The sequence below is a fragment of the Acipenser ruthenus genome, chromosome 41 (assembly GCF_902713425.1).
Source record: "Acipenser ruthenus chromosome 41, fAciRut3.2 maternal haplotype, whole genome shotgun sequence".
NCBI lineage: Eukaryota > Metazoa > Chordata > Actinopteri > Acipenseriformes > Acipenseridae > Acipenser > Acipenser ruthenus.
This window is the reverse complement of record NC_081229.1, coordinates 6,134,830-6,158,119: the sequence shown is the minus strand read 5'-3', so window position 1 is coordinate 6,158,119 and position 23,290 is coordinate 6,134,830. Positions and strand designations below refer to the sequence as shown.

The 23,290-nt window shown below is 48.7% G+C and overlaps 1 protein-coding gene across 3 annotated transcripts in view; it reads right to left on the bottom strand.

Moving 5' to 3' along the window:
- Window positions 1-2,934: 2,934 nt before the first annotated feature.
- The window catches only part of LOC117964831 (tenascin-like), an 89,456-nt gene continuing 69,100 nt past the window's right edge, over window positions 2,935-23,290 (bottom strand). For all 3 annotated transcript variants that reach the window (XM_059010780.1, XM_059010781.1, XM_059010782.1), the window contains 4 exons: window positions 17,215-17,311; window positions 16,879-17,040; window positions 15,669-15,832; window positions 2,935-5,328 (listed from right to left, as the gene is read on the bottom strand). In XM_059010780.1, coding sequence (XP_058866763.1) covers window positions 5,227-5,328; window positions 15,669-15,832; window positions 16,879-17,040; window positions 17,215-17,311 — 525 coding nt within the window. In that variant the 3' untranslated portion in view covers window positions 2,935-5,226. The remainder of the gene's footprint in view (window positions 5,329-15,668; window positions 15,833-16,878; window positions 17,041-17,214; window positions 17,312-23,290) is intronic.

The window sequence follows — 23,290 nt, the reverse complement described above, 5'->3', positions numbered from 1 at the left end:
TCTCCTCTCTCAGTCCTAGGGGATTGTATCTGATCTCCTCTCACTCTCCTCTCTCAGTCCTAGGGGATTGTATCTGATCTCCTCTCACTCTCTCCTCTCTCTCATTGCTAGGGGAGTGTATCTGATCTCCTCTCACTCTCCTCTCTCAGTGCTAGGGGATTGTATCTGATCTCCTCTCACTCTCTCCTCTCTCATTGCTAGGAGAGTGTATCTGATCTCCTCTCTCTCTCTCCTCTCTCAGTGCTAGGGGAGTGTATCTGATCTCCTCTCTCCTCTCTCATTGCTAGGGGATTGTATCTGATCTCCTCTCACTCTCTCCTCTCTCTCATTGCTAGGGGAGTGTATCTGATCTCCTCTCACTCTCTCCTCTCTCAGTGCTAGGGGAGTGTATCTGATCTCCTCTCTCTCCTCTCTCAGTGCTAGGGGAGTGTATCTGATCTCCTCTCTCTCTCCTCTCTCATTGCTAGGGGAGTGTATCTGATCTCCTCTCTCTCTCCTCTCTCAGTCCTAGGGGAGTGTATCTGATCCCTTCTCTCTCAGTGTATCTGATCTCTCTCTCCTCTCTCAGTGCTAGGGGAGTGTATCTGATCTCCTCTCTCTCTCTCCTCTCTCTCAGTGCTAGGGGAGTGTATCTGATCTCCTTTCTCCTCTCTCAGTGCTAGGGGAGTGTATCTGATCTCCTCTCTCTCTCCTCTCTCATTGCTAGGGGAGTGTATCTGATCTCTTCTCTTTCCTCTCTCAGTCCTAGGGGATTGTAATTGCTCAGAGCTCCCTCGTGATGATATCCTGGTTCTGCTGCTCTTGTCTCTCAGCTCAGGGATCGCCATGGCTGCTCTCCTCCAGACTCTTTTGCTGCTGGCACTGGCAGTCAGGAGAAGGTGAGTCACTGAACAGCCAGGAGAATGAATCTCTTAAACACTCCCTCCCCCACCCCCCTCCCCTTTATCTGCCTCCAACTCTCCTCCCTCCCCTTCCTCACCCTCCCTCCCCTCATTTCTCCCTGTTTCTTTCCCCTCTCTCCTCTCCTCTCCTCTCATCTCCCTCTCTCCTCTCCCCCTCCTCTCCTCCTCTCTCCTCTCCCCCTCCCCTCTCTCCCCTCTCTCCTCCCCTCCCCTCCCCTCCCCTCTCTCCTCTCCCCCTCTCCCCCTCTCCTCTCTTCCTCTCATTGTTTCTTCTCTGTTTCAGTGGGGGGAAGCCGGAGGAGAGCAGTGCTGAAGATGTGCGCTGACTGGATTCACGCTCACCCCTCACTGCTGCCTGTCCTCTCAGCCTGCCTGCCTGCCTGTCCTCCCTCCCTGTCCCACGCTTCTCTTCACTCTATCCTGTGGGGCTCTGGGGTGGATATTGCAGCAGTGTGACGTCACAGTAGCAGCTTCGCCAAGCTTTGAATTCAGAGCTCCTCACAGCGACTTTAAATAAACAGCTTTATTAAATCTATGATCAGGAGTAAGTGTTTAATAACTGCGCCTGCTTTCCCTTGTAGTTTACCACTGTGAACGTGCACAGGAATCCCTCCCCATGCTTTTACCATGGTTGTACTGTGCATTTACTACAGTGTACCATAAGAACATAAGTAATTCTACAATGAGAAAAGGCCATTCAGCCCACCTCTGCTCGCTCGCTTATGCAAGCGTGTTCCGTTAGCACTCAGAAGAGGAAAAACAAACCCCCCCCTAACCAAGTTATAGGGGAAATTAAACCTCTGAGAATCCGTGGCTAGACGGAGCGCCCTTCCTCCAGGTCTTATCACTCCTTCTTTCTAGGATCTACAGATTCAGCTCTTTCAGTCTATCTTCATTTGACATACCCTTCAGTCCTGGAATTAATCGTGTTGCTCTCTGTACTCTCTCCAATGCCTCAATGTCTTTCTAATGATAAGGGGACCAGAACTGGACACAGTATTCTAGGTGTGATCATACCAGTGCATTGTATAGATTTGAATTCAACTGTCTTGGCTATATAACCTAACATTTTATTTGCCTTTTTTGGCTAAAGAGATTCATGCACTACTACCCAAGTCCTTTTCATACACAGCCTCCTCTGTTTCGTTACTATTTATGTTGTAATTGCCTCTAATATTTTGGGGCCCTACATGTGTCAGCCCAAGCTTTACAACAACTCTCTTGTGTTTTAAAATGCTTCCCTATGCTTTACCACACCTCTCTGTGCTTTACAATGCTTGCCTATGCTTTACCAGACCTCTCTGTGCTTTACAATGCTTCCCTATGCTTTACCACACCTCTCTGTGCTTTACAATGCTTCCCTATGCTTTACCAGACTTCTCTGTGCTTTACAATGCTTCCCTATGCTTTACCACACCTCTCTGTGCTTTACAATGCTTCCCTATGCTTTACCACACCTCTCTGTGTTTTACAATGCTTCCCTATGCTTTACCACACCTCTCTGTGCTTTACAATGCTTACCTATGCTCTAACATGCTTTCACTGTGCTTTATCACACTTTGCTGTGCTTTTACTGTGGGAAACTTCACTGTGCTTTATCACACTTACTGTGCTTTACCATGCTTTCACTGTGCTTTATCACACTTTACTGTGCTTTACCATGCTTTCACTGTGTTTATTACGACTTCTTGTGTTTTCCTTCTCTCCCTCTCCTTTCTTCCTTTCATTTTTTCGATGTGATAAATATTAAAAGATGATGGTGCTCACATTGAAAAACAAACATGATCAGAACTGCAGAGGATTCGAGACGCACAGAAATAAGAATGTGGCAACAGACAAGTTCTGCTGCTGTCCCCCCTGAGGCAGCTCATTACAGGGGAAGCAACTTCCATAGGAAATGTTTCCGCTTTCACTTGTAGGACCTCTTCCAGCCCCCAGTCCTCTGAGAGTCAGATCATCTCTCTGAAGAGAAAGCAGACTGTCTTTGTGTATGAACCTGTGATAGCTGGAACAGCACTGCGACACACACACAGAGTATGGAGATGTTTTATTATATAAACCTACAGCTGGGATCTGTTTCCCCAATTACGTTTCTGCATATATGCATTTATAGATATCAATGTAAATATACCAGACACACAAAACAGTGACCTGATACTGCCAGATAGGAAGGGGACGTCACACCTCACAATTAACTTCCTGTTCATGTGTCACTATGGTCCAGCCAATGGGGTAAGAGAACACAGACACACAGACAGAGAGAGATACAGACAGACAGACAAACAGATAGAGAGACACAGACAGACAGACAAACAGATACACAGAGAGACAGACAGACAGACAGAGACAGAGAGAGAGAGATAGGCAGACACACTTCTCGGAATAGTTAAGGGAGTTATTTTTGTTTATTTTTTTTAGACACACAGACAAACAGGCAGACACACAGTTGGCCTGGTTTTAAAGGGAGGTATGATGCCACCTGTCCATCTGAAAAAGAAACACACGTGATACCAAGAGAACAACACGCTAACAACGCGCAACCAAAGGACCCAGTGTGTGTGACATTAACACCAAACCGAAAAATAACATATAGAGAGAAAAACTGCTTCAGCATCTCCTCCAAAATTAAAAAAATAAAGCAGGCAGCTGGTAAGGATGCAGAATACATATTAGCAACATTAAGAAACATATAAGAACTCCAACCAGAATCAATCGAACTCCAATGAGACAGATTCTGACACTGTCCCTGATTCAAATAGTGTCCTGTTCTCCTGGTACACCCTGGGTCCCTTGATTACTCAGGAATGTTGAACCCTGATACTGCCAGTGAGGCGCGAGACAGAGAGACTTCAGGCATCGTGCACGGCCACCACAGTGATCTCAATCCAGCCGAGCATGGATGGGATGAACTTCAATCATCTGCCTGCCTCTCTGCACTAAATATGACTGAATGGGTCCCATTTGTCACCTTCCAGCACCTCGTGGCGTCTAGGCCATGTCAAGACTGTGATCAGGGCCAACACTGTCCCAATGCTAAAGTGGCTTGCCAGTATATATATATATATATATTATATATATATATATATATATATATATATATATTGCAAAGCGTTCTGTGATGCTTAGATGAAACGCGCTATAAAAATGTAACTTTGTATTGTCTTCAATTGAAGACATTGAGAAAGACTTCTGGTCAAAACATTTCTCAATTCATTTTACAATGTCTTTAAGGCTTTGCTGCATTTATCAATAGAGGTGTACAATAAAATACACACCAGCATTTACAAAAAACACAACTTAATACTTATATATATATATAATATATTTATATATAAAGACATTTATATAATACAAAATGTAAGCTTTTTGAACAAGTGCTGTGCTGTACAATTAGAAGCCCCGCCCCTCTGTATATAAAACACATTTAAAACAGCAAACCACGCCCACATCCAGTATTAGCCACTCCCTCACCTCTTTATCTCTGTAAACAGTGGCTGTCACACCTGCCAATCTGTTTCAGCTGCCTAGGGGAGATTACTTTTTTTTTTTTACAATAGAAATATACCGGGAGGGTACCCTTTACAAAAAAAATGAAGCTGAGTTTCTCAAACTGTGTGAAATGATTCCTGTTATAATAAGACATCACCACATGCCACACATTAATTATTAAAAATCACAAATGACTGGGACTGTATTCAGGAACTGCTGCTTAACATAACGATAAGAATGACCTCCGGGGTGAGACACTCACTGGCACTGCAGTGTCACAGTGTCATAGAAACGAGATAGGAGTGTCTTCTCATGAGGCCCGTCAAGATCAAATGAGAAGAAAGTCTTGCCTCATTTCCACTGCCTTCTCCAGGTCTAGCTGAGCTGGCCGGTCTGGGCGAGGTGTAGCTGGAGGGTTTTAACAACGTGACCTTTACTGTCACACGACTACTTCCTGGTTCAGCTATACCTAGGGAAAGACAGGGTCAACTGGACTATTAACTGAAAGTAAAGAACGCTTAATTAATGGCTGTCAGTTGCTAGGCTACTGTGCACACTTAAAATACTGGAATGTTGTGAAATGTGGCGTTTTGATTGGCTGAGAGGGGCTTCATCGTTTCTGTTGTGAAGAAGGGAGGCTGAGGCAGGATAGTCTCTATTGCGAGAGAGGGAAGCTCTGTTAGGATGGTCTCTATTGCGAGGGAGGAAGGCTGAGGCAGGATAGTCTCTATTGCGAGGGAGGGAGGCTGAGGCAGGATAGTCTCTATTGCGAGGGAGGAAGGCTGAGGCAGGATAGTCTCTATTGCGAGGGAGGGAGGCTGAGGCAGGGTGGTGACTACACGCTCCTCCTCGCTGGCTGGAAGTTGGCGGGTCTCATCTTCATTTCACTGAAGGGGATGGAGTAATCCAAACCTTTCCAGTCAAACCAGTTCACTCCCTGAAATGAGAGGAGGGAGAGCAGAGATGAGAGAGGAGAGAGGGGTGAGAGAGAAATTGGTTTTACACAAATCTGACATGACTACACCCCCATAGAAACACACACAGACCCAGAAACATCACAACGACACCCCCATAGAAACACACACACACCCAGAAACATCACGACTACACCCCCATAGAAACACACACACACCCAGAAACATCACGACTACACCCCCATAGAAACACACACACACCCAGAAACATCATGACTACACCCCCATAGAAACACACACACACCCAGAAACATCACGACTACACCTCCATAGAAACACACACACACCCAGAAACATCACGACTACACCCCCATAGAAACACACACACACACCCAGAAACATCACGACTACACCCCCATAGAAACACACACACACCCAGAAACATCACGACTACACCCCCATAGAAACACACACACACCCAGAAACATCACGACTACACCCCCATAGAAACACACACACCCAGAAACATCACGACTACACCCCCATAGAAACACACACACACCCAGAAACATCACGACTACACCCCCATAGAAACACACACACCCAGAAACATCACGACTACACCCTCATAGAAACACACACACACCCAGAAACATCACGACTACACCCCCATAGAAACACACACGCACACCCAGAAACATCACGACTACACCCCCATAGAAACACACACACACACCCAGAAACATCACGACTACACCTCCATAGAAACACACACACACCCAGAAACATCACGACTACACCCCCATAGAAACACACACACCCAGAAACATCACGACTACACCCCCATAGAAACACACACACACCCAGAAACATCACAAGTACACCCTCATAGAAACACACACACCCAGAAACATCACGACTACACCCCCATAGAAACACACACACACCCAGAAACATCACGACTACACCCCCATAGAAACACACACACACACCCAGAAACATCACGACTACACCCCCATAGAAACACACACACCCAGAAACATCACGACTACACCCTCATAGAAACACACGCACACACACCCAGAAACATCACGACTACACCCCCATAGAAACACACACACACACCCAGAAACATCACGACTACACCCCCATAGAAACACACACACACACCCAGAAACATCACGACTACACCCCCATAGAAACACACACACACCCAGAAACATCACGACTACACCCCCATAGAAACACACACACACCCAGAAACATCACGACTACACCCTCATAGAAACACACACCCAGAAACATCACGACTACACCTCCATAGAAACACACACACACCCAGAAACATCACGACTACAACCCCATAGAAACACACACACCCAGAAACATCACGACTTCACCCCCATAGAAACACACACACACCCAGAAACATCACGACTACACCCCCATAGAAACACACACACACACCCAGAAACATCACGACTACACCCCCATAGAAACACATTCTTATCCCCATTAGTTAGAGAAGTGTCCAGAGAGCAGGGCAGGGTTAAACAGCCTCACAGAGCTGCCTGCAGGGCAGAGTCGCTGTGCTTCAACATCTCATTGAGGATCTTCTCTGGGTTTCAATTTGGAAATGTGCTCTCTGATCTCATCAGTGGTAATGGGGGTGTCTAGAGGGGTTTGGTCGTCTTCACTCTCTGCCTCCAGGGAGCTCAGTTTGTTTAGAATGTCAGTTTGTTGGGGTGTGAGGGTGTCAGTTTGTTTAGCATGTCAGTTTGTTGGGGTGTCAGGGTGTCAGTTTGTTTAGCATGTCAGTTTGTTGGGGTGTGAGGGTGTCAGTTTGTTTAGCATGTCAGTTTGTTGGGGTGTCAGGGTGTCAGTTTGTTTAGCATGTCAGTTTGTTGGGGTGTCAGGGTGTCAGTTTGTTTAGCATGTCAGTTTGTTGGGGTGTGAGGGTGTCAGTTTGTTTAGCATGTCAGTTTGTTGGGGTGTCAGGGTGTCAGTTTGTTTAGCATGTCAGTTTGTTGGGGTGTCAGGGTGTCAGTTTGTTTAGCATGTCAGTTTGTTGGGGTGTCAGGGTGTCAGTTTGTTTAGCATGTCAGTTTGTTGGGGTGTGAGGGTGTCAATTTGTTTAGCATGTCAGTTTGTTGGGGTGTGAGGGTTTCAGTTTGGGTTCCTTTATACAATCACTGGAAATGTTCTGTCCAGATTTGACTATTCTGGATTGCTAGGGAGCTTTTCTGTTTGTTGGGGTTCAGTTTGTTCCAGGTTTTCCAGAATGAGTTGTGTTCCACGGCCTCTTCGATCTGGTCCAGTTTGTGTTGCATGTAGCTGTCCTGTTTGTGTCTGACAGTGGCTTTGTACTCTCTCAGTGTCTGATGATACGAGTCCCTCAGGTCTGTCCTGATTAATTGTCTTAATTTTACACAGTCTCTGTCAAACCACGGTTCTCATTTTTCTCTTAATTTTTCTTAGGCTTTTTTGATGTTTTTTTGTTTAATGTTTTTTTTATATCGTGTTTAAATCAGTAACTGCAAGATTGGTATAATTTTGAGTCTGATAGTAATTTTTGTTAAGGGAAGTATTAATCATGTCTTATTTCTCTCTCTCTCTCTCTCTCTCTCTCTCTCTCTTTGTATCTCTCAGTGTCTCTCTCTGTGCCTCAATCAGTTTTTCTCTCAGTGTGTCTCTCTCAGTTTGTGTCTCTCAGTGTGTGTATCTCTCAGTCTTCTCAGTCTCTGTCTGTCTCTCAGTGTCTCTGTGTATCAGACTCTCTCTCTCTCTCTGTCTCTCTCTCTTTCTCAGTCTCTCTCTCTGTCTCTCAGTATCTCTGTGTCCCAGTCTCTCTGTCTCTCAGTATGTCTTTGTGTATCAGACTCTCTCTGTCTCTCTCTCTCAGTCTCTCTCTAAGTCTCTCTCTCAGTCTCTCTCTCAGTGTCTCTCTCAGTGTCTCTCTCAGTCTCTCTCTCAGTCTCTCTCTCAGTGTCTCTCTCAGTCTCTCTCTCAGTCTCTCTCTCAGTGTCTCTCTCAGTCTCTCTCTCAGTCTCTCTCTCTGTCGCTCTCTCTCAGTCTCTCTCTCAGTCTCTCTCTCTGTCTCTCTCTCTCAGTCTCTCTCTAAGTCTCTCTCTCAGTGTCTCTCTCAGTCTCTCTCTCAGTGTCTCTCTCAGTGTCTCTCTCAGTCTCTCTCTCAGTCTCTCTCTCTGTCGCTCTCTCTCAGTCTCTCTCTCAGTCTCTCTCTCTGTCTCTCTCTCTCAGTCTCTCTCTAAGTCTCTCTCTCAGTGTCTCTCTCAGTCTCTCTCTCAGTCTCTCTCTCAGTCTCTCTCTCTCTCTCTCTCTCTCTCTCTGAGGATTGTGGGAGGGCTCTGCTGCGGCAGGGTTTGTGAGCTGTGTGAGAGCGGTAGTGGTGAATTTATCGCCATTTACTTATATATTTATTTATTATATATTTATTTAAACGTTTTTTAAAAGTATTTTTTCTATTCTTAGTACTTTTTAAACGTTTTAGCCAGTGTGTGCCCGAAGATGGGCTCCCACTCCGGTGGGTTGGGGGGGCTTACTAGGCGCCACGGTTTTAAAGTTTTTTCCGAAAATAATGATTCTGTTGAAGATGTGCTGCTTGCCGTGGGGCGGGTGGTCGGTTTTGAAAAAATCAAATCCGCCTCACGGATGAACAAAGCTATAGTCGTTTTTCTTAATCAAGAAAATCTGGTTAACAAAATTGTGGAAGAGGGATTTATGTTGAATGATTCTTTGGTAACTGTAACACCGTTATCTACGCCTCTTACCAAAGTGATATTGTCAAATATTCCCCCTTTTATTAATAATTCATTAATTGAAAGAGAACTTTCCAGATACGGTAAAATAATGTCGCCGATTAAAATGATTCCCCTTGGATGTAAAAATCCAGAAATTAAACACGTTATGTCTTTTAGGAGACAAGTTTTTGTACTACTTGATAACCCGGAAAAAAGTTTAAATGTAGCTTGGCGTTTTAATATAGAGGGCAGGGATTATGTTGTTTTTGCTAGCACAGAGGTTTTTAAATGTTTTTCTTGCGGGGAACAGGGGCATCTTAAACGGACCTGCCCCAAGCTACAAACTGAAGAAGGGACAAGTAGTCGTAATGATGACGGGAAGGCGGCCGCGGTTGTTCAGAGAGCGGAGGTGGAGGAGCCGCCGAGACCTGAGCCGCGGCCCAGGAGGAAGAGACCGGAGGAGCTGGGTACCAGCGCGGCTGCAGCCGAACCGGGGGCTGCAGCGCCGGCCGACGCAGACAAGGAGGGGGTGTACGCTGCAGTCATTAAGAAAAGAAAATTAAAAAAAAGAACATCTGCTGCTGCCGACCCGGCGGCGGGTGAGGAAGAGTCTGTGTGGGGGCCCATTATGGTATCTCACGACAGCGGCGTAGGGTCTCAACCCTCCGCTGTGGTGGAGCCGAGCACCGGGTCTGAAGGGCAAGAGAAAGGCGGGCCTCAACCCGCGGATCTCTTGTCTGAGGACTCGGTGCAGGAAGGGAGCGATGTTGGGGGTGATAGCCTCGGGGCTCAGGCAGGCCCTGTTGATGTCCCCCCCAGTGATGAGACTCCTCAGCCTGCTGGGTCGGTAGCGGAGATGCCGGCGGCTGATGGAGATTCTGCGGGCGAGGAGGAGGACGGATCAGCGGGATCGGAAGAGGATGGATGGGAGGACGGGCTCTCCGACACCTCGCAGCTCTCTGACATCACGGCCAGCCAAAGGGGGAAACTGTATTCACTAACAGAGATCAGCGACTTTCTCGAAAAAACAAAAGGTAAGAGGCGAGTAGACATTAAATCCTTCTTCCCAGACCAGAAACTGTTTTTGTGTTCTGCAGATTTAATTTTAAGGAAATCGACTATAATTGAGTTTGAACAGAAAAAAAGGTTCAGACTTAAAAAATATGTCAGCTTAGTTCGGAAAACGTTAGCCACATCTAAACATTTTTAATGGCTATTTTTATTAAGAATTTTTGTTTTTTAACGTGTTTGTTATTTTTGAATAATCTATTTTTATCAATGGAGAAAATTATTTTAGGCTCTTTTAACGTGAACGGGTGCAGGGATTTTAATAAAAGAGCACAATTATTTGATTTTTTAAACAGTAAGCATTCAAACGTGATTTTATTGCAGGAGACACACTCAGACAGCAGTAATCAGTCTCACTGGCAGTCTGAGTGGAGGGGCGACTGCATTTTAAGCCACGGTTCTAATTTTAGTGCTGGGGTTGCTGTTTTATTTTCTCCAGGATTTGGGGCGGAGATTTTATCTATTGAGGAGATTATTCAAGGTCGACTTTTAAAAGTACAGATAAAACACGCTGGTATTTTTATTGATTTTATTAATATTTATGCACCAAATGTTGGGGAGGAGAGGATTTTATTTTTTAAAAAGCTCAGTCAGGTACTCAGGGGTTGCAGTACAGATAATTTCCTCGTGGTGGGGGGAGATTTTAATTGTACTATGGATTTTAATAAAGATAGAAACCACGGGGAACCCCATCCCCAATCTGTCAGGGAGCTGGCCACTGTATTAAATATTTTTGACCTGGTTGACATTTGGAGGATTTCTCATCCCACAAGTAGACAGTATACATGGATCAAATGCAATCAAAATCAGCTGTCAGGGGCACGCCTGGATAGGTTCTATACTCCACAGCAGCATATTAACAAATTCATTAAAAGCAGTATAGTACCCAGTAGCCTTTCTGATCATCATTTTGTTTCCGTCACTGTTTCACTACCAATCCAATCATATTCAAAATCATATTGGCACTTTAATAACAATCTGCTACAGGATAAAAACTTCACTGATTGTTTCGAGTTGTTTTGGAAAAATTGGCAAAATGAAAAAAACTAATTATAGTAGTTTAAGACAGTGGTGGGATATAGGGAAGATTCAAATAAAACTTTTCTGTCAACAGTACACACTCAATGTCACCAGGTCAGTGGATGCAGTGGTCAGTGAGCTGGAGAGAGAGATTGTTGAGTTTGAGAGCCAGCTGGCCAGCGAGAGCGATGAGGGGGCGTATCGGGGCCTGCAGGAGAGGAGGCAGCTCCTGGGCAGCCTGCTGGAGAAGAAGGTGAAGGGCTCTCTGCTCAGAGCCCGCTTTACTGAGCTTAAAGATATGGACGCCCCCACAGCCTTCTTCTTCGGCCTGGAGAGGAAGACAGCAGAGCGCAAGACAATGTGCTGTCTGAGGCTGCCCGGGGGGAGAGAGGTCTCCAGCCCTGCGGAGCTCAGGCGTGTTGCAGTGAGCTTTTATTCTGATCTCTACAAGGCTGAGGGCTGCGACCCGGGAGAGATGGAGCGGCTTCTCCAGGGTCTCCCCAGCCTTGACAAGGAGGAGAGCAGCGGACTGGACATTCCGTTGGCATTCCCAGAGCTCACTGCGGCTGTGGTGCAGCTCTCCAAAGGGAAGGCTCCCGGACTGGATGGACTGCCTGCAGAATTTTACCAGAAGTTTTGGAACTGTGTTGGTGAGGACCTGTACCAGGTCCTGCAGGAATGTGTCCGGGATGGGGAGCTGCCGCTGAGCTGCCGCAGGGCAGTGATAACACTGCTACCCAAGAAAGGAGACCTCTGTAACATCAAGAACTGGCGCCCTGTCTCCTTGCTGTGCTCCGATTATAAACTACTTTCCAAGACTCTCGCTAATCGCCTAAAGACCAAGATTGGATCAGTGGTGCACACAGACCAGTCATACTGTGTGCCTGAGAGATCGATTTTTGATAATTTGTTTTTATTAAGAGATCTTTTTAATGTATCCAAAGTTTTTAATGTTGATTTTGGTCTAATTTTGCTTGATCAAGAAAAAGCTTTTGATAGAGTTGACCATGAGTATCTGTTTCGTGTTTTAAAAGCATTTGGTTTTGGCCCTGTTTTTACTTCTTTTATAAGACTCCTTTATCACAATGTTTTTAGTGTTGTGAAGATTAATAACAGTTTGACTGTCCCCTTCCCTGTGCAGAGGGGGATACGGCAGGGCTGCTCCCTCTCAGGGATGCTCTATGCCCTCTCTATAGAGCCCCTGTTACACCAGCTGAGGGAGAAACTGCCTGGGTTGGCAGTGCCAGCTGCACCCAATGCAACCCCTATTAAACTCTCCGCATATGCTGACGATCTCAGCGTGTTTGTTACAACTGACCAAGACGTCGCTGTGCTGGAGTCATGCATTATAATGTATGAAAAGGCAACCTCAGCACGAGTAAACTGGGCAAAAAGTGAAGCTTTTCTTGTTGGCAGCTGGGAGGATACCCCCCCTCCTTTACTGCCTTCGTTTTTAAGCTGGAGTAAAACTGGGGTCAAACTTTTAGGTATTTATTTTGGGAATGAGCAATTCATGCAGCAGAACTGGGAGGGGCTGCTGGACAGGGTGAAGGGGAGGCTGCAGAGCTGGCAGTGGCTCCTCTCTCGGCTCTCCTTCAGGGGCAGGGTCCTCATCATTAACAATCTTGTCGCCTCCATGCTTTGGCATAAGCTGGTGTGCCTGGATCCTCCCCTGTTTTTGTTAAACGAAATACAGAAATGCCTGGTGCAGTTTTTTTGGAGCGGGCATCACTGGCTGCGCCCGGCTGTTTTGTATCTCCCCCGTGAAGAGGGAGGGCAGGGGCTCATTGATATCCCTAGCAGGATGGCAGCGTTTAGGCTGCAGGCTGCCCAGAGACTGCTGTACACACCACAGCTGAGCTGGAGAGACCTGGCGTTTTGTTTATTGCAGAAGGCAGGGAGGCTGGGCTTTGACAGACATTTGTTTTTAATATCTCTTGATTGTTTTAGTGATGCAAGGTTGGAGGGTTTTTATAAGAATCTTTTAAATGCTTGGAGACTTTTAAAGATCACAAGGTCAGAAGAATCACAGAGCACACAGTGGGTTTTTGAAGAGCCCCTGTTTTTTAACCCCATTTTTAAATGCGAGGTTTTTAGCTCTGTTTTTTTATCCACTTTGTTTTTTAAAGCCGGTTTTACTAAACTGGGGCATTTAATTGACTTTAACCTTTTTAGTTGGAAAGCCAGCAGGGTTTTAACCCCTGCACTGAATATTAGATCAGAGCGTTTCCTGGAGACAGTGCTGAGTGATCTCCAGGCATCCCTCTGTCCGGCACTCTCCCAGTTTCTGAGCAGGTTTCTGGCGGAGCGCGTGGCTCCAGAGCAGGAACCCCTGTTCCCCGCAGTGCTGGTCTCCCCTTCAGTGACAGTGGAGGAGGAGCCGGCTGGAAAGCTGCTGTCACTTAGGAAGGTCACTGAGGTGGCCTTCCACACAATTGAGAAAAAGGCATTGTATGAGATCTGTGTGAAAACCAGACATTTTAATAAGCTGAAAGACCTGGTGGACACTAAGTGGAGGGCTCACCTTAGTGTCCCTGTTGATGAAGTTCCTGCCTGGAGGGTGCTGTATAAGCTTCCCTTGCCTAAGCGCTCCGGAGACCTGCAATGGAGAGTGCTGCATGGCATTTTTGCCACAAACCGTTATCTTAGCCGAGTGGAACCGGGGGTCAGTGTCCAGTGCCCCTTCTGTCCCGCGGAAGAGACTGTTTTCCATTTGTTTGTGGATTGCCCTCGGCTGCAGCCCTTCTTTTTATTATTATTATTATTATTATTATTATTATTATTTATTTCTTAGCAGACGCCCTTATCCAGGGCGACTTACAATTGTTACAAGATATCACATTATACATTATTTCACATTATACAGATATCACATTATTTTACATACAATTACCCATTTTTACAGTTGGGTTTTTACTGGAGCAATCTAGGTAAAGTACCTTGCTCAAGGGTACAACAGCAGTGTCTCCCACTGGGGATTGAACCCACAACCCTCCGGTCAAGAGTCCAGAGCCCTAACCACTACTCCACACTGCTTTTTGTTTTTAGAGAACCTGCTGGCTTCCTTGGGGGTTACTTTTACTAAAACTTTTTTTGTTTTTAGTGTAAAGTATAGTTTTGCACGGAGGGATAGGTGCTCATTGGTTAACTTTGTCCTTGGTCAGGCGAAATTAGCTATTTTAAAATCCCGAAAAAATAAGATTTTAGCCACTGGTTTTATAAATCCTATTAGTGTTTTTAGGATCCTGATGGTCTCCAGGATCAAAATGGAATTTGCTTATTTTAAAATGGTGCACGACCTGGACAATTTTGAGAGTCGTTGGTGCATTGGGGAGGGGGTGTGTGCCGTGACTGAGGAGGGGCAGCTTGTTATGCTCTTGTGAGAAACTATGAAAAACTAAGATCTCATTGAACTGGACTTTTTTAAACTGGGATGAGAAATGTTGGATTTGTTATGTTTTTTTGCACCAGTGTTTTTTTTTGTTTGTTTTGGCTTCATTTAGTTTTTATAATTGTTTTCTAATTTATAGAATAAAGGGATTTTAAAAGTCAAAAGTCTGTCTCTCTCTCTCAGTCTCTCTCTCAGTCTCTCTCTCAGTCTCTCTCTCTCAGTCTCTCTCTCAGTCTCTCTCTAAGTCTCTCTCTCAGTCTCTCTCTCAGTCTCTCTCTCAGTCTCTCTCTCTAAGTATCTCTCTAAGTCTCTCTCTCAGTCTCTCTCTCAGTCTCTCTCTCTCAGTCTCTCTCTCTCAGTCTCTCTCTCAGTCTCTCTCTCAGTCTCTCTCTCTAAGTCTCTCTCTCAGTCTCTCTCTCTCAGTCTCTCTCTCAGTCTCTCTCTCAGTCTCTCTCTCTCTGTCGCTCTCTCTCAGTCTCTCTCTCTGTCTCTCTCTAAGTCTCTCTCTAAGTCTCTCTCTCAGTCTCTCTCTCTCAGTATCTCTCTCAGTCTCTCTCTAAGTCTCTCTCTCAGTCTCTCTCTCTCAGTCTCTCTCAGTCTCTCTCTCAGTGTCTCTCTCAGTGTCTCTCTCAGTCTCTCTCTCAGTCTCTCTCTCTAAGTCTCTCTCTAAGTCTCTCTCTCAGTCTCTCTCTCAGTGTCTCTCTCAGTCTCTCTCTCAGTCTCTCTCTCTAAGTCTCTCTCTAAGTCTCTCTCTCAGTCTCTCTCTCTCAGTCTCTCTCTCAGTCTCTCTCTCAGTCTCTCTCTCTCTGTCGCTCTCTCTCAGTCTCTCTCTCTCAGTCTCTCTCTAAGTCTCTCTCTAAGTCTCTCTCTCAGTCTCTCTCTCTCAGTATCTCTCTCAGTCTCTCTCTAAGTCTCTCTCTCAGTCTCTCTCTCAGTCTCTCTCTAAGTCTCTCTCTAAGTCTCTCTCTCAGTCTCTCTCTCAGTGTCTCTCTCAGTGTCTCTCTCAGTCTCTCTCTCAGTCTCTCTCTCTCAGTCTCTCTCTAAGTCTCTCTCTCAGTCTCTCTCTCAGTGTCTCTCTCAGTGTCTCTCTCAGTCTCTCTCTGTGTCTCTCTTTCTCTGTGTTTACCTGGTGGTCCTTGTTGTTTGCGTACAGCCCGTTCAGGTTGACCCGGTGGCAGTTCTTGTACCACCAGCCCCCCTTGTAGGAGATGGCACAGCGGGTGAAGAAGGGCTTGGGGTCGTGGTCCTTGGTTGAGAACGGGCGGTCGTCATGGTAACGGAGAGAGTCACCTAGGGGAGAGGGGGATAACAGGGATTACCGAGGGAGTAGAGAAAACAGAAGGGTTCACTGCTGAATATATTACAGTGTGAGGAGAGAAGGAGAGAGGGGGAGGAGGAGAAGTTTAGTGGAGTTAAACAAATACATTTGAAGTTGAGAAGGGGTGAAGAGGGAGACAGGAAGATATAAAGAGAAGGAAGCATAAGGCTGTGCGGTCCTGTGGATAAAGAAAAGGGCTTGTAACCAGGAGGTCCCCGGTTCAAATCCAACCTCAGCCAGACTCATTGTGTGACCCTGAGCAAGTCACTTAACCTCCTTGTGCTCCGTCTTTCGGGTGAGACGTAATTGTAAGTGACTCTGCAGCTGATGCATAGTTCACACACCCTAGTCTCTGTAAGTCACCTTGGTAAAGGTGTCTGCTAAATAAACAAATAATAATAATAATAATAATAATAATAATAATAAGGGAGAGTGAGGAGAGGGAGAGAGGGTGAGGGGGAGTGAGGGGGAGTGAGGAGAGGGGAGTGAGGAGAGGGAGAGGGGAGTGAGGGGGAGTGAGGGGGAGTGAGGAGAGGGAGAGGGGAGTGAGGAGGGGGTGAGGGGGAGTGAGGAGAGGGAGAGAGGGTGAGGGGGAGTGAGGAGAGGGAGAGGGGAGTGAGGAGAGGGAGAGAGGGTGAGGGGGAGTGAGGGGGAGTGAGGAGTGAGGAGAGGGAGAGAGGGTGAGGGAGAGGGAGAGAGGGTGAGGGGGAGTGAGGAGAGGGAGAGGGAGAGGGGCGTGAGGAGAGGGAGAGGGGAGTGAGGAGGGGGTGAGGGGGAGTGAGGAGAGGGAGAGGGGAGAGAGGGTGAGGGAGAGTGAGGAGAGGGAGAGGGGAGTGAGGAGAGGGAGAGGGGAGTGAGGGGGAGTGAGGAGAGGGGGAGGGGGGTGAGGAGAGAGGGAGGGGAGTGAGGAGAGGGAGAGGGGGTGAGGGGGAGGGAGTGAGGAGGGGGTGAGGGGGAGTGAGGAGAGGGACAGGAGCGAGGAAGAGGGGAGTACAGTAGGAGAGAGGTATAGAGGTACCAGCGTTTCCGCTGTAGCCTGCGATGTGCAGGGTGTAGTGTTTCTTCTCAGAGTCGACTCTGAAGGTCTTGTAAACAGCGTGTGCCGTATCGTTCCCTGCCCTCAGATCCACTCTCAGGCTCTGGGGGTTGTGAGTTGTGAGGCTGTGCAGGTTCTCATTGCCTGAAACACACAGGAACCGGGCGGAGTTAACCCCTTCAGCAGCAGGGCACAGCAAGGTCTCCATATTATTGTTAAGCGTGAAGGCTGTAACAGTGTGCAGCCCACAGAGACACACACCGGCTGCTGTATGATACAGGCATTGTTATTAATCTAATGAATCAGTTTGACACTTACCCAGCCAGAACTCCTCGCTCACATTCCCAAAGCCAGCCTTGTACTCCTTCCAGCGCCGATAGAAATTGGTTTTACCATTCATCCTTCTTTGGAAAACCTGGGAGAGGAAGAGACGGAGGGAAAGGGGAGACGGGGAGAGGTGTGATGGAGAGAGCAGATGGGTGAGGGGAGGGGGATAGAGGAGAAAGGGAGAGGAATAGAGAGATCTTTTTTCTATATATCTTGTGGACGGACAGGTCCCACTGTTTTAATGAGGGTCTTTACTTATTGAACGAATAAAGCTTTAGCTTCTCTCTCTCACTGTTTCTCTCATTTTTTTCTTATTGTGTGTTTATTTGTTCATCGTTTTAGTTTAGTTTCTTATGTGTTTGGTTGTTTAGTGTTTTGTGTGTGTCGACCCCATCATGGGGTCTCTCTCCGGAGGGCTGGGGCTCTGACCTGACGACACGGTGTGTGCTGCTTGCTGAGTGCCGGGGTGTCGGGGTGTCAGTGGAGGAGTGCCTGCTGGCAGTGGGAGGGGTGGTGGTCTTTGAAAACAGCAAGTTGACAGCTCGTATGAACAAAGCTATCATCTTTTTGAGAGAGGTGCCACTTGCCAATAAACTAGTAGAGGAAGGCTTTTCAATGAAAGGTGACTGTGTTCAGGTGTCCCCCCTAGTAACTCCTGTAACAAAAGCAATAATAGCAAATGTTCCTTTGCTTTTGAAAAATGAGACACTGGAGAAAGAATTGGCATGATATGGGAAACCCAGGACAAGTGATCGATGTGGCCTGCAGCTTCACTGTCGAGGGTACCGGGTGCGCTGTGTTTGCCAGCTTGGGCACAATGCGGAGCTTCGGCTCTGGAGAACAGGGGCATCAAAGAAAAGCCTGCCCGAGATAGGAGGCAGGGCAGGAGCAGGGAGCTGCTGGAGGGGGGATGTTGGGGGTGAGTGGGAGGAAGAGCCGTCTCTCACACCGCAGCGGACTGGGACAAAGCCTCCGACACCATGATCGCAGCAAAGAGACCAGCCACAGCCTGTCAAAAAGAGACCAGCCACAGCCTGTCACAAAGAGACCAGCCATAGTCTGTCACAAAGAGGCCAGCCACAGCCTGTCACAAAGAGGCCAGCCACAGCCTGTCACAAAGAGACCAGCCACAACCTGTCACAGAGACCAGCCACAGCCTGTCACAAAGAGACCAGCCACAGCCTGTCACAAAGAGAACAGCCACAGCCTGTCACAGAGACCAGCCACAGCCCGTCACAGAGACCAGCCACAGCCTGTCACAGAGAGACCAGCGACAGCCCGTCACAGAGAGACCAGCCACAACCTGTCACAGAGACCAGCCACAGCCTGTCACAAAGAGACCAGCCACAGCCTGTCACAAAGAGAACAGCCACAGCCTGTCACAGAGACCAGCCACAGCCTGTCACAGAGAGACCAGCGACAGCCCGTCACAGAGAGACCAGCCACAGCCTGTCACAGAGACCAGCCACAGCCTGTCACAGAGACCAGCCACAGCCTGTCACAAAGAGACCAGCCACAGCCTGTCACAGAGACCAGCTACAGCCTTTCACAAAGAGACCAGCCACAGCCTGTCACAGAGACCAGCCACAGCCTGTCACAAAGAGACCAGCCACAGCCTGTCACAAAGAGACCAGCCACAGCCTGTCACAAAGAGACCAGCCACAGCCTGTCACAGAGACCAGCCACAGCCTGTCACAGAGACCAGCCACAGCCTGTCACAGAGACCAGCCACAGCCTGTCACAGAGACCAGCCACAGACTGTCACAGAGACCAGCCACAGCCTTCACAAAGAGACCAGCCACAGCCTGTCACAGAGACCAGCTACAGCCTTTCACAAAGAGACCAGCCACAGCCTGTCACAAAGAGACCAGCCACAGCCTGTCACAAAGAGAACAGCCACAGCCTGTCACAAAGAGAACAGCCACAACCTGTCACAAAGAGACCAGCCACAGCCTGTCACAAAGAGACCAGCCACAACCTGTCACAAAGAGACCAGCCACAGCCTGTCACAAAGAGAACAGCCACAACCTGTCACAAAGAGACCAGCCACAGCCTGTCACAAAGAGACCAGCCACAACCTGTCACAAAGAGACCAGCTACAGCCTTTCACAAAGAGACCAGCCACAGCCTGTCACAGAGACCAGCCACAGCCTGTCACAGAGACCAGCCACAGCCTGTCACAAAGAGACCAGCCACAGCCTGTCACAAAGAGACCAGCCACAGCCTGTCACAGAGACCAGCCACAGCCTGTCACAGAGACCAGCCACAGCCTTCACAAAGAGACCAGCCACAGCCTGTCACAGAGACCAGCTACAGCCTTTCACAAAGATACCAGCCACAGCCTTTCACAAAGAGACCAGCCACAGCCTGTCAGAGACCAGCCACAGCCTGTCACAAAGAGAACAGCCACAGCCTGTCACAAAGAGAACAGCCACAACCTGTCACAAAGAGACCAGCCACAGCCTGTCACAAAGAGACCAGCCACAACCTGTCACAAAGAGACCAGCCACAACCTGTCACAAAGAGACCAGCCACAGCCTGTCACAGAGACCAGCCACAGCCTGTCACAAAGAGACCAGCCACAGCCTGTCACAAAGAGACCAGCCACAGCCTGTCACAGAGAGACCAGCCACAGCCTGTCACAGAGACCAGCCACAGCCTGTCACAGAGACCAGCCACAGCCTGTCACAGAGACCAGCCACAGCCTTTCACAAAGAGACCAGCCACAGCCTGTCACAGAGACCAGCTACAGCCTTTCACAAAGAGACCAGCCACAGCCTGTCACAGAGACCAGCTACAGACTTTCACAAAGAGACCAGCCACAGCCTGTCAGAGACCAGCCACAGCCTGTCAGAGACCAGCCACAGCCTGTCACAAAGAGACCAGCCACAGCCTGTCACAAAGAGACCAGCCACAGCCTGTCACAGAGACCAGCCACAGCCTGTCACAAAGAGACCAGCCACAGCCCGTCACAGAGAGACCAGCGACAGCCCGTCACAGAGAGACCAGCCACAGCCTGTCACAGAGACCAGCCACAGACTATCACAAAGATAACAGCCACAGCCTGTCACAAAGAGACCAGCAACAGCCTGTCACAAAGAGACCAGCAACAGCCTGTCACAGAGACCAGCCACAGCCTGTCACAGAGACCAGCCACAGCCTTCACAAAGAGACCAGCCACAGCCTGTCACAGAGACCAGCTACAGCCTTTCACAAAGAGACCAGCCACAGCCTTTCACAAAGAGACCAGCCACAGCCTGTCAGAGACCAGCCACAGCCTTCACAAAGAGACCAGCCACAGCCTGTCACAGAGACCAGCTACAGCCTTTCACAAAGAGACCAGCCACAGCCTTTCACAAAGAGACCAGCCACAGCCTGTCACAAAGAGACCAGCCACAGCCCGTCAGAGAGACCAGCGACAGCCCGTCACAGAGAGACCAGCCACAGCCTGTCACAGAGACCAGCCACAGCCTGTCACAGAGACCAGCCACAGCCCGTCACAGAGAGACCAGCGACAGCCCGTCACAGAGAGACCAGCCACAGCCTGTCACAGAGACCAGCCACAGCCTGTCGCAGAGACCAGCCACAGCCTGTCACAGAGACCAGCCACAGCATTTCACAAAAAGACCAGCCACAGCCTGTCACAGAGACCAGCTACAGCCTTTCACAAAGAGACCAGCCACAGCCTGTCACAGAGACCAGCCACAGCCTGTCACAGAGACCAGCCACAGCCTGTCACAAAGAGACCAGCCACAGCCTGTCACAGAGACCAGCCACAGCCTGTCACAGAGACCAGCCACAGCCTTCACAAAGTGACCAGCCACAGCCTGTCACAGAGACAAGCTACAGCCTTTCACAAAGAGACCAGCCACAGCCTTTCACAAAGAGACCAGCCACAGCCTGTCAGAGACCAGCCACAGCCTGTCACAGAGACCAGCCACAGCCTGTCACAAAGAGACCAGCCACAGCCTGTCACAGAGACCAGCCACAGCCTGTCACAAAGAGACCAGCAACAGCCTGTCACAAAGAGACCAGCCACAGCCCGTCACAGAGAGACCAGCGACAGCCCGTCACAGAGAGACCAGCCACAGCCTGTCACAGAGACCAGCCACAGCCTGTCACAGAGACCAGCCACAGCCTTTCACAAAGAGACCAGCCACAGCCTGTCACAGAGACCAGCTACAGCCTTTCACAAAGAGACCAGCCACAGCCTGTCACACAGACCAGCCACAGCCTGTCACAGAGACCAGCCACAGCCTGTCACAAAGAGACCAGCAACAGCCTGTCACAGAGACCAGACACAGCCTGTCACAGAGACCAGCCACAGCCTTCACAAAGAGACCAGCAACAGCCTGTCACAGAGACCAGCTACAGCCTTTCACAAAGAGACCAGCCACAGCCTTTCACAAAGAGACCAGCCACAGCCTGTCAGAGACCAGCCACAGCCTGTCACAGAGACCAGCCACAGCCTGTCACAAAGAGACCAGCGACAGCCTGTCACAAAGAGACCAGCCACAGCCTGTCACAGAGACCAGCCACAGCCTGTCACAAAGAGACCAGCCACAGCCCGTCACAGAGAGACCAGCGACAGCCCGTCACAGAGAGACCAGCCACAGCCTGTCACAGAGACCAGCCACAGCCTGTCACAGAGACCAGCGACAGCCTGTCACAAAGAGACCAGCCACAGCCTGTCACAGAGACCAGCCACAGACTGTCACAGAGACCAGCCACAGCCTTCACAAAGAGACCAGCCACAGCCTGTCACAGAGACCAGCTACAGCCTTTCACAAAGAGACCAGCCACAGCCTTTCACAAAGAGACCAGCCACAGCCTGTCAGAGACCAGCCACAGCCTGTCACAGAGACCAGCTACAGCCTTTCACAAAGAGACCAGCCACAGCCTTTCACAAAGAGACCAGTGACAGCCCATCACAGAGAGACCAGGAGAGGAGGAAGGGGTCGAGATGTGTGCTGTGGACTTGGGGAGAGCTGCAGAGGGCTGAGCGTCTCTGATACCCCTGATAGTTAAGAGCTGAACTGCCTTAAACAAGTTAAACAGGTCATGGAAGATACAAAAGGGAGAAGGGGGAGGGGGCTGAAATTGAAAACTTCTTCCCTCATTTATGTTTACACATATTATTACAAAGGAAGCAACTTTAGATGAATTTGATCAATAAAAAAAGATAATGCTCAAAGAAAATTGTACAAGTGATAAAGAGAAAAGTCACTAATGTTTCAAAGCATCATTTTTAAAAGGCTTCTTTCAATATTACTTGTTTATTACTGCTTGTTTTGCTCTGCTGGTTTTAAGTTTTTTAGTCAGCACAGAGAAGTGCGTTTATATATCTTTTAACCTGAATGGCTGCAGGCAGTCTTTTAACAGAGCGCAGCTATTTGAGTGTTTAGATCAGAAGCGGGTGGGGTGGGGTTTTACAAGAAACACATTCTGACAGGGAGAGTGAGGCGGAGTGGAGGGGGGGTGATTCTAACAGGGAGAGTGAGGCGGAATGGAGGGGGGTGTGTGATTCTGACAGGGAGAGTGAGGCGGAGTGGAAGGGGTGCGATTCTGACAGGGAGATTGAGGTGGAGTGGAGGGGGGGTGTGATTCTGACAGGGAGAGTGAGGTGGAGTGGAGGGGGTGTGATTCTGACAGGGAGATTGAGGTGGAGTGGAGGGGGTGTGATTCTAACCGGGAGATTGAGGTGGAGTGGAGGGGGGGTGTGATTCTGACAGGGAGATTGAGGTGGAGTGGAGGGGGTGTGTGATTCTAACAGGGAGAGTGAGGCGGAGTGGAAGGGGGTGTGTGATTCTGACAGGGAGAGTGAGGCAGAGTGGAGGGGGGGTGTGATTCTGACAGGGAGATTGAGGAGGAGTGGAGGGGGTGTGATTCTAACAGGGAGAGTGAGGCGGAGTGGAGGGGGTGTGATTCTAACAGGGAGAGTGAGGTGGAGTGGAAGGGGGTGTGTGATTCTGACAGGGAGATTGAGGTGGAGTGGAGGGGGTGTGATTCTAACAGGGAGAGTGAGGCGGAGTGGAGGGGGTGTGATTCTAACAGGGAGAGTGAGGCG